Below are 12,014 nucleotides of genomic sequence, written 5' to 3'. Positions count from 1 at the left end.
GACTAGAAATGGATAGAGAAGCTACAGTTAGCAGATAGAGTATATAAGTTCCTGTCAAAAGTATGTTTCTAATCACTGATAGGAGAGGCTTTGTTGGGAGGAACTAACAAGTGGGGTCTGACTTCCTATTAACACAGGAGATACTAAAATAAGTTGTGGGCAAATAACAGGCAAGACATTCAGTAACCATTACTTACATTCCATACATTTTTAAGGAGATGAAGTGTAATGGATGATGGAGCATGTACAAGATCTTAAGTGAAGTAAATTATACAAATGGGGGCCTCCCTGGTGGCCTAGGGATATTGTCATGTCAACTAATTATACATGTATTTTCAACCAAATTTCGATAGCTATCCAAGTAGAAAATTATATGACTCATGATACAGCTATACTGCAAGATACACAAAAATGAGGTACATGTAGATGTTTGAAATGGAGCTATTTCTAGGACACTTGGGAAAGAAAATGAAAATATAGCCAAGAAAATTCAAAGAAAAAGATAATAGGAGAGACCATGTCCTATTACAAAGCAAAAACTACCTTGTAGGTATAGAATCTAATAGTATGGTAGTGATACAGAAATAAATAAGCAGTAGAAATTTCAGAAACATCTACATTTATACGGATATTTAGATTCTGGTAAAGTAACATTTCAAATAGTGGGGGGAGAATGGCCTATTTAGTAACATTAGTGCCAGAGAACTTAGGCAAGACAAATACACAAAATTAAATGAAAAGAATTAAAACATTATTTGCAGATGATATAATACACAAACCTCTATATAGAGATGACTAGTAAAGGAGCAGGGTATAGGATCTACATGCAAATATTTCTATACAATGAGTTAGAGAAACTAAGAAAATTAATTATGTAAAATACTTGGGAATAAATAGTGAAAAACATACACACTGAAAACTAAGACATTGCTAAGAAAAATAGAATGCAAAGCAATAAGATATCCCATGTTCATGGATTGGAAAAGTGAGCATTGTTAAAATGGCCAATTTACCTTAAGCTATCTACAGATTCAATGCAATCCCTATTAAAATCCTGATAGCATTTTTCAAGGAAATAGAACAATTTTAAAATTTGTATGGAACCACAAAAGACCCCAAATAAAAAGCAATCCTGAAAAAAAGGAAGAAAATGGGGTGGTATCATGCTCCTTGTCACCAAACTATATTGGAAAGTGATCAGAACAGTACGGTATTGAAAGAACACAGACCAACAATAGAAATGAGAGCCCAGAAATAAACCCACATTTATATGGATAGTTAATGTATGACAAAGGAGCCAAGACCATACAACAGAGAGAAGAAAGACACTTCAAAAATGATGTTGGGAAATGGAGACAGCAACATACAAAAAGAAACAAGATTGTTATTTAACACTGCACAAAAATTTAGAATGGGTCAAAGACTTGGTTATAACATCTGAAGCCACAAACCATACAGGAGAAAATATAGGTGATAAAGCTCCTAAACATTGTCTTCAGACATGACTTTTGGGACTCAGATCGAATGGCAAGGAAAACTAAAGCTAAACTAAATGGGACTACATAAATTCGAGATTTGTAAAATGAAAACACAAAAACAAAATGGCAATCTATTGACTAGATGATATTTGCACATCGTATGTCTGATAAGAGGATAATATCCAAGATATATAAGGAATTTACACAATGAAAACCCACTCAAATAATAGGCAAAAGAGCTGAACACTTCCAAGGAATACATAAGGATGGTCAAGAGGCACTTGAAAAAATGCACATCATCATTTATTACTAGAGAAATGAAAATCAAAAACAATGAGAGAATCACTTAACATCTGAAAGAATGGCTTACGGTAAAAAGACTGGAAATATGTCAGAGAAGGTATGGAGACAAAAAACTCTTGCACACTGTTAGTGGGACTGTAAGTGGGTGAAACCTCTCTGGCAAAGGTCATTCAAATAAAAATACATATGATCTAGCAATTCCGCTCCTAGGTGTTTATCTGAAGAGTTTAAACATGAACCCCAGTGTTCATAGCTGCCCTATTAACAATAGCCAAGCATGGAAACAAACTAAATGTCCATTGAATGACTAATTAAAGAAGTAGTGGTATAATCAATGGAATACTACTCAGCTATTTTAAAAAAGTTAAATCTTTTGAGACAGCACAATTGAAATTTAAGGTGATTATGCTAAGTGAAATAAACCAGAAAATGAAAGACAAAATACTGCATGGGGGCCTCCCTGGTGGTTCAGCGGTTGAGCACTGGGTTGCGAAGCTGCCCGCAGCCTCTGCACTGCCGGTTCAATCCCCGGCCACAGGGCGAGGATCCCACATGGCGCACAGACCTCTCCTGCCGCCCGCTGCTCCCCCCAGCAGTGTATTTCGTTGGTCTGCCTGTTCTGTGCCCCACTCTGGCTCTGGTGAATTCTCTCACCCTCCTGCACTTCTGACTGTACCCCATTGCTGGTATAAATAAATAAAATAAATCTTAAAATACTGCATGGTTTGATTCATGGACTATAAATAAATGAACTAACAAAACAAAACAAAAATGACTTTACACTCTGAGAAAAATACTAAGGTTACCAGAGAGGAAGGGGATAGAGGGTAGGAGGAAAGGGTAGAGGGAATTAATTTGATAATGATGAATGGCTCTAGAACTATGGTGGAGAATGCAGTGTTGTATATCCACAAATAAACCAATGGTAAATCAATAACAAAAAATTTTAATCAAGTCTTCCTATAGATACACAGTTATATATACAAAGATCTAAGGATTAAAAACAAGAATAGGGGCCTCCCTGGTGGCTCAAGGGTTTAAGAAGCAACCTATTGAAGCAATCTGCAGCCACTGCAGCATGAGTTCGATCCCCCGGCCAGCCAGGGAGCAACCCACATGGCACAGCAGACCTCTCCTGGCTTGCCTGCTGTTCCCCTCAGCAGTGTATTTCAGTCAATCTGCCTGTTCTGTTCCCCACTCTATCTCTGGTGAATCCTCTCACCATCCACACCTCTGGCCTGTACCCCAGTTCTTGTGTACATAAATAAATCTTTTAAAAAAATAAAAACAAGAATAAGAAAATAAGAGTTTTGGCCTGAGATTGTAAAAACTATGGACCCAGTTAATGTACCTTGAAAAAACCATAAACCAAATTAAAAGTCTGGGTAAAAATTAATTTTTGTCATGTTTTAAACATTATAGTCAAACTATTAAGAGTTTTTATATCAGTAATAAGATTATAAAAATGTAAAAGGATATGAACATAAATCTCAGAAGAAAAATGGTAGCCAATTAGCATAAAGAGCTACCACTTGAAACAAAAAAAGAAAAAGAAAACTTAATGAGGCAATATTTTTATTCAAAATGTCAACAATATGAAGTTTTATGATGTGTTAACAAAGCAGAGATTTAGGCACTTCTAATGGTAGGATTGAAATTTGTCAAAATCTGTTTTGAAAGACTATTTGGATTTCAATCAAAATTTTAAGTGGGTATGCCCATTGAGTCTGCTACTTAATTTCTAAGAATCTGTATTAAAGAAATGGTCATGCATGTGGGCAAAGATGTCTGTAGATATTTCTTTGCAGCACATTAAATTTAGAACCAATCAGTGTTCAATATTCAAGGTATTAAATTATAGTGGAGCCTCACGGTGGAAAGTTATGCTTCTGTTAAAAAGAGATGGGTCTGTATTTTGATACAGATAGAACCTCCAAGAGCTATTAAGTGAAGGAAAAAAAAAAAGCTGAGGAACAGTATATAATGCAAAATCTCATATATGCTTTTAAAGTGCATATATATATATATATATATATATATAATTTTTTAATGTTGCTATTCCAGAATTTTTTTTATTTAAAAGTTTGTATTTATTTTGTGTATAACTTGGGTGTAGGCCAGAGGTGTGGGAGGTGAGAGGATTCACCAGAGTCAGTGGGGAGCAGAAAAGGCAGATCTACTAAAATATACTGCTAAGGAGAGCAGGGGGCAAGACAGGAGAGGTCTGTTGTGCCATATGTGGGCCAGCTCCCTGGCTGAAGATCAAACTCAGGAATGTAGCAGTTACAGCGCTACGACTTAACCCCTTGGCCACCAGGTAGACCCTTAAGTACATATTTAAATGTTTTTATTTGCATATATGTAATAGTAGCTGTCACTGAGCTGCATTATGCTAAGGAAGTTACAAAAATGACCATTTAATTCTCACAATCTGTCTATCCCCATTCTACAGATGAGCAAACAGTCATGGAGAAATAAAGTAAATTTTGCCAGGTAAGATTTAAATCCAGGCTTTCTCACTGCTGAATAACCATTAAGTTTGAAGAGAAAGAAAACTTCCAGGAAAGTGCTTACCCTAGAAGAGAGAGGAGAGCGGAGGAAGAATTTTTAAATTTTTTATGTTTCTGTACCGTTACATTTTCCAGGTTCCTCCGCTTAAATTGTGTGGAATGTTTGAGGTTTCGTGTTATTTCTTATGGTCTTTACATTTTTTGAATTACATTAGTAATTCATGTACTGATAACATGATTGTAGATAACTCAGTTAAATATTATGTTAATAATCACTTTGTACTTTACCACTTCAGCTGTAGTTATAAAGTAAGGAAGCTACATACCTCCTAAGCAGTTCCTTGAAAATGGAGCTAGCTTGGAGTTCAGTCTTTATTGTCCTCCTAAGTTCTTCATGTTGGGGATTAGACTGGAATTCTTCCAGAAATTTCATTTCAGCTGCTGGGCCTCTAACCAATGACTTACTGCAGAACCTGAGTGGTCCACTGGCAAAACAGTTCTCTAAATCGGCAGCAGGGAGCAAAGACTTTGTCTGTCACCAGCCGCTGCCGGCTTTTCTGCCAGAGCATTTTAGCAGTGTTCGTTCGAGTAGTATTACTCATTATAAAGTATTTCTGCCATGGGCACAACTTCTCCCAGGAGGAAACTCTAAGAATCCAGACAAGCAAATGGTACAGTGTTACCGGCTTCTCTTTCAGGCCCTCAAGACAGCGCAGCTTCAGCCCCTGGTTATCCTGCACCACCAGACTCTCCCTGCCATCGATGGGAGACTGAAGAGCCAGAGAAGTAAAATCTTTGTTAACCACTTCAGTGACTATGCAACATTCGCCTTCCAGTCCTTTGGGGACCTTGTTGAGATCTGGTTCACTTTCAGTGATTTGGAGGAGGTGATGAAGGAGCTTCCTCATCAGGAATCAAGAGCTTCACGTCTCCAGACCATCACTGATGCTCACAGGAAAGTCTATGAGATTTACCATGAAAAATACGCTCCTGTGGGTGAGTACGCATGATTAATGACTGACCCACTGGCAGTCTTCATTTCATGCCTTCCCCCATTTCATTTCATGCCTTCCACTTAAAGCAGAACTGAGCATTTCTTTCTGCTCATCTTCGATAGTCCCATCAAATCCATTCATTAGTGAGAAATTAAGGTTGTATTGGAAATTACCCAATGGAGAGAGGCAGGGGTGGCTTGTATACTGCCCAGCATTTCCTTGAAAAATAAAGTGAAATAAGTCTAAAGGAGAAAGACAAATTCTGGATGATTTCACTCATAAGTAGAATATAGAGAAACAAAGGAACTTAGAAAACTAAACCTAACAAACACTAGAAATATGGCTGCAGAATTGAGGCTACCGGAGGCAGAAAGGGGAATAAAGGGAGAGAGAGGACTAATGGACTATGGTGGAGGACAGTGGGTGCTCTGGTGGTGGGTGTGGTGTGGTAACATGCATCTGAAGAGATGTAAACCTGTACTCCTAAATCGCAAAGCAACTTACACCTTCTATTTGAAACTTACTTTCCAGCAGGGGAGACAGGCAAATACAGAGATAAAATGATATACTGATAGGTGATATGAAGAGCAGAAATGCAGTTGTCCATATTCCTACTTCATAAGTAACTTGAGATTCTGATTCAGTGAGTCTGGGCAGAATCTGGACATTTGTGATCTTAATAAATTCTCTAGGTTGGGTCTCCCTTGTGGCACAAGGGGTTGAGACACAACCTATGAGGCTGTTGGCGGCCTCTGCAGCACAAGTTTGATCCCCGGCTGGCCAGGGAGCAACCCACATGGCTCAGCAGACCTTGCCTGTCTCACCCCCTGCTCTACTCAGCAGTATACTTCGGTCAGTCTGCCTGTTCTGTTCCCCATTCGGTTTCTGGTGAATCCTCTCATCCCCTGCACTTCTGGCCTGTACCCCAGCTCTTGTATGCATAAATAAATAAATCTTTAGAAATAAATAAATAAATAAATTCCCTAGGTGAATCTGAAGTACACCTATTTTGAGAACCAATTATGGATTATTTATGCTTTTGTGTTTCTATTATAATGTGTTTGCATACACTATATACATAGAATGCTTGCAAACTTAAATATTTTACTTTTTAAACTTAACATTTTAAGAGTATGTTCTCATTTTATTAAAAATTCTGAAAGCATGATTTTCAAAGGTCTCAGGTTCCTGTCATATGAATGGTTTTTGAAGTTTAAAATATTTCTCTTGTTTTTATAAAGTTTACTTAATTACTTAATTTTCACTATTACAAATTATGTTTCAATGAAGATTTCTATAGATAAATTCTTGACTACACTCCGGTAAATTCTTTCAGATTGATTATTAGAATTGAGATTACTGAGTAAAGATGTGCATTCTTTAAGAAGTGAAATCATTTTAGTAAATTATTTTCCAGAAAAGTTTTAATAGTTATACCAATAGTTGTAAAATTGTTCTTCTGGTCACACTTATCTGTTTTCAATGAAGTAATTATTTTATTTTTTTTTTAAATTTTTTTTTTATAGAGGCATGCTTTATTTATTTATTTATTTGTTTGTTTGTTTTGTTTATACATGCACTGGGTACAGTCAGAAGCGCGGGAGGGTGAGAGAATTCACCAGAGCCAGAGCGGGGAGCAGAGCAGGCAGAAGGACCGAAGTACACTGCTGAGGGGAGCAGCGGGCGGCAGGAGAGGTCTGCGCGCCATGTGGGACCCTCCTGTGGTGGCCGGGGAGCAGCCGGGGATCGAACTGGCGCTGCAGAGGCCGCGGGCAGCTTCACAACCCAGCGCTCAACCGCTGCGCCACCGGGGAGGCCCTGAAGTAATTATTTTTGCCATTGGTAATATGATAGATGAAAACTGTCAATGCTTTGTGTGTTTTTGGTTGTACAGAAACTAAACACATTTTCTATGTTAAAAATAAACATCAAGCAAGGGAAGAGAAGTGTGACTGTGCAGGAAGACCTTTTATTTATTTATTTATTTATTTTTATACAAGAGCTGGGGTATAGGCCAGGAGGTGTGCAGGAGGGTAAGAGGATCCACCAGAGACAGAGCGGGGAACAGAACAGGCAGAATGACCAAAACACACTGCTGAGGGGAGCAGCAGGCGAGACAGGAGAGGTCTTCCAGGCCATGTGGGATTCTCGCTGGGCGGCTGGGATCGAACCGGCGCTGTAGAGGCTGCAGACAGCTTCACAGCACTGCACTCAACTGCCTGGGCCACCATCTGAGCAGACAGAAAGGAAGGGAGAGCCAGCCCTGAGATCTGCAGAAGAAAACTGCAGGCAGAGGGTAGAGTGCAAAGCCCCTAAAGTGAACAAGCAAGAAACTCTACTGGTGGCACCTCCCTGGTGGTGTAGGGATTAAGTCTCAGTGCAAGCACCTCTGGCCTGAGTTTGATCCCTGCCAGGTAGCTGACCTGTGTGTAGCTCAGCAGACCTCTCCTGCCTCACCTGCTGCTTCCCTCAGCAGTGTATTTCAGTAGATCTGCCTGTTCTACTCCCCACTCTGTCTCTGGTGAATCCTCTCACCACCCCCACCCCACCCCTCCCCACACCTCTGGCTTACACTCCAGTTATATGCATAAATGAATAAATAAATCTTTAAAAAAGAAAAAAAGAAACTTCACTGGTAGTTTGGTGAACTGTAAGTAGAGGAGGGGAGATGAGGATTTGAAACTGTGTTCTTAGGAAACCCGTCCTCTTGCATCTGCATATTGTCTTTGGGTGGGTTAGCTAATAAATGTTTATAAATGATATAAATGTGTACTTTATAATGAGTAATGATATGTTTACTTTACAATGAGTAATGATATAAATGATATAAATGTTTATAAATAATATAAGTCTGCTGAAGAAGCTCTAAGAAAAATGAATTTTGAAAGAAGACTGAACTTATATCATCTCAAGTAAAGAAAAATTCCTTATTTTGAGAGCAAAGTTAATAGAATTTAAATTATAAAGCTTTGTGTACATGTTTATTTAAATGTTTTGTTATTTCACAGTTACTAAAGACTTTCTTTTCTGAGCTTTTCTTCTGCTGTGCATTCCTCCCTTCATTTTGTGTTTCTTCAATAGCACCAGATGATCTGCCCCTATACAATACTAGATACGACATAAATTCGATTTTGATTTGCCTTGCTATTCCAAAAGGTGGTGTTTCCTTCTTATTTCTATTTTCCTTTCCTTCTCCTCCCCCTTCCTCTTCTTTTCATTCTCCCTTCTTTATTAGTGCAAACCCATAGCCTTGCTATTCTTTTAAAAATGTTATTTGATACACACAAAAATGTTATATGACATATGCTGGTTGCTGGTTAAAAGCAAAATACTATGACAAATACCCATGGAATGGCCACTTATTTCACAATTACAATAGAATAGAATACCATGTCACATCAACTAAGATGACTTTAAAAAGAAAAAAAAAAATAGACCATAACCAGTGTGGATGATGATGTGGAGAATTTGAAGCCCCACACACTGTTGTTGAGACCAAATGATGGTACAGTTGCATTGTACAGTCTGCCAGTTCCCCCAGAAGTTAAACATAAAGTCATCATGTAAGTCTACAATTCCTCTCCTAGGTATATACCCTGAAGGGAGGTGCAAACAAGCAGAAAAATTTGCCACAAACTTCCCTAGCAACATTATTCATAATAACCAAAGGTAGAAATCCCTAATGTCCATCTAATACTGGATAAACAAAATGGGGCATATACAACAACAGAATATTACTTAGCCATCAAAAAGAGTGAATTACTAATACATGCTACAACATGGGTGTACCTTGAAGACATTATGCTAAGTGAAAGTAACCAGTCACAAAGAACACATATTATATGATTTCATTTATATTAAATGCCCAGAAAGGGCAAATCTATGAAGACACTAAAGTAGATTAATGATGCCTAGGGCTAGAAGAATGATAAATGACTGCTAATGTGTATGGAATTTCTTTTTGGGTGATTAACATATTCTGGAATTAGATGGTAGAAATGGTTGCACAGTTTTGTGAAAATGCTTAAAAAAGTACACTGAATTATGTAATTTCAAAGGGTAAATTTTATGGTATATGAATTATATCTCAATAGAAAAGTGTAAAAAATGAGCCTCCCCTGGTGGTGCAGGCGGTTGAGCGCTGCGCTGTGAAGCTGTCCGCAACCTCTGCAGCACGGGTTCAATCCCGGCCTGCCAGGGAGGGTCCCACATGGCGCGGCAGACCTCTCTTGTCTCGCCCGCTGCTCCCCTCAGCAGTGTATTTCCTCAGTCTGCCTGTTCTGTTCCCTGCTCTGTCTCTGGTGAATCCTCTCACCCTCCCACACATCTGGTCTGTACCCTAGTTCTTGTGTGGATAAATAAATAAATCTTTAAAAAAAATGATTGGAGGGTTTTTAAAACAAAACAAAATAAACCATACCACTGCTTTCATAATGCTTGTATATTCCTTTCTACCCCATCACCCATTTCCCCTTCCCCCACAACAGGTTATCACAATCCTAATATGTATAATTTATCATATACAAATATTCTATTTATCATTTATCATTTCATAACTTTTTCTTTCTATTGGTGTCCACATGACTAAAGGTTCAAGGCCAAAGGTTTTATTTATTTTCCCCCCTTCCTGACCAAAGGTTTTATTTATTTTTTAAAATATTTATTTATTTATTGCCTGGAAGAACCGGGGTACAGGCCAGAGGTGTGGGGAGGTGAGAGGATTCACTAGAGACAGAGTGGGGAGCAGAACAGCCAGATCTACTGAAATACACTGCTGAGGGGAGCAGTGGGTGAGACAGAAGAGGTCAGTTGCACCCTATGTGGGTTAGCTCCCTGGCTAGGACCAAACTCAGACCATGGTAGCACTGAGACTTAACCCCTAAAGCCACCAGGGAGGCTCCCCCGCCACAAAAGTTTCAAATTTAAAAAAAGAAATTCTTAATAATAGAATATGTCTTTTATATATATTATAATTATATATGTAATTATAGAAAAGCTTTCTTTTAGCAAATAAAGCACATTCACCATATTTTAAAAACATGTTGAAGAGATAAATTCCCATTTACTGCAAATTAGAATATAAACAATATGAAATGGAGTTTCATAAGAATTTTTTTGTCAGAATATAGTGAAATGCGTGGATCTTAATTTTAGTTTGATTTGTTCTGATAGAAATATATCTATGTAATCCATCCCTTTATCTAGATACAAGACATTAGCCAATACTTTAGAAAATTTCCTTCCAGATCAATTATGCCCCTTCTTAATTTAATCCCCACCTCTCCCCCTGCCTAATGAGGGGCATAAACTTACACAGTACCTTTCTACATCAAATTCTCAACCCGCAGAAAATAACAAGTTTGAGTTCTATACGCATGAATACCTCTCCTTAACCATATCCAGCAAACATTGCAAGATAAATTATCTTAAATCAGAATAAATATCCCTGTCCTTTCAGCCCCAAAGAAAATGTGAACTGCAAGCTTAGAGTGAAGAGAATCTAGTTTTGAGTAATTTTCATTTTACATTATTTTTTTAAAAAATTTATTTTTTTATGCATGCAAGAACTGGGGTAAAGGCCAGAGGTGTGGGAGGAGGGGTGAGAGGATTCAGCAGAGACAGAGTGGGGAGCAGAACAGGCAATCTACTGAGACACACTGCTGAGAACATATTTCTGTGTCTTTGCCCTGATGTGATGATAAACTGACCCATAAATATCTATGGAACATGAAATAGATATGTCAGGCACAATCATTGAGTAACTAGAAAACAACTTTTATATCTTATCAAACAAGTACTAAATATCTCTTCTTGATATTCCCTGCTCAGAGGATTTCAAAGTTCCATTGTGTTTATCAAAATAATCACTTTCAGAGTGATTATTAGTGGTGGTTTCATGGTGTGGGGAGAGCCTCCTGTCTGGGATTTGGTTGAAAGAGGTGGTCATTTAGTCTTTTTATTTTTCTGGTAATTTAAAAATTATTTTCTTTAACTCCCTCTCCAGTTTTACCCTATTAAGAAAACTATAAAGCGAGTGGGGTTTTTTTCTGAATATGAAATGTCATCACCAAAAAATTTCTGTAAAACAATGACTATACAGGCCCCATGAGCAGCTTTTATACCTGACATAAGTCATAGTACAACTTTTAACATTATTTTTGTAACTAGAAATTTGTTTAAAATCAGAGCCATGAAGAAACTGATTTGGTAGCTAGCTTGTTTGAATATTTGCATGGTAGATTGTGGAGTCAGTGTATTCACAAATGCCAGAAGAAATTAGAGAGGATTCTCTTTCATAAGCAGGTGCAAGTGGGTAAGAATTAGGCAGGTATAGAGTAAAAGATTGTCTGGCTTTTCTGCCCTCCTGCCATTAGGATTGATGATGGATCCCTGTGGTCCTGAATTCATGCCTGATGGCGGGCACCTGGAGTAGGGTGTGGGCATACAGAGGTGGGTTCACCTGGGATGAGATGGGCCTTATAAGCGCAGCGTCACAGAACGGAGAACAAGCAAGAGACCGGAAGAAACCCAGCAGAGAAGCAGAGGCCACGAGAGAACGCCGGAGAGCCCAGAAAGAGTGAAGATTGGCTGCAGGCTGGGAGGACACCTAGCCTCCCAGCCCCCTGGCACCCCTGTCTGCTGTGTACTTGGTAAATCCCAATAAAAACCCCAAAAGCCACTGAGGGCTCCAGGACTCTCCGCCTTCACCCATCTGCATAGGGTCATAG

General features: G+C 38.5%; 1 protein-coding gene across 1 annotated transcript in view; it reads left to right on the top strand.

Annotated features, from left to right (window-relative positions):
• Nucleotides 1-4,638: 4,638 nt before the first annotated feature.
• Nucleotides 4,639-12,014, top strand: part of LCT (lactase) — a gene marked incomplete at both ends in the record, with an annotated part of 47,607 nt that continues 40,231 nt past the window's right edge. Inside the window, 1 exon segment of the mRNA XM_084255142.1 lies at nt 4,639-5,287. Within this exon segment, the coding sequence (XP_084111268.1) occupies nt 4,639-5,287 (649 nt within the window).

Source organism: Talpa europaea, assembly GCF_964194135.1.
Source record: "Talpa europaea genome assembly, chromosome: 1".
NCBI lineage: Eukaryota > Metazoa > Chordata > Mammalia > Eulipotyphla > Talpidae > Talpa > Talpa europaea.
Note: the sequence above shows the minus strand (reverse complement) of the source record. Positions and strands in the feature narration are given on the sequence as shown.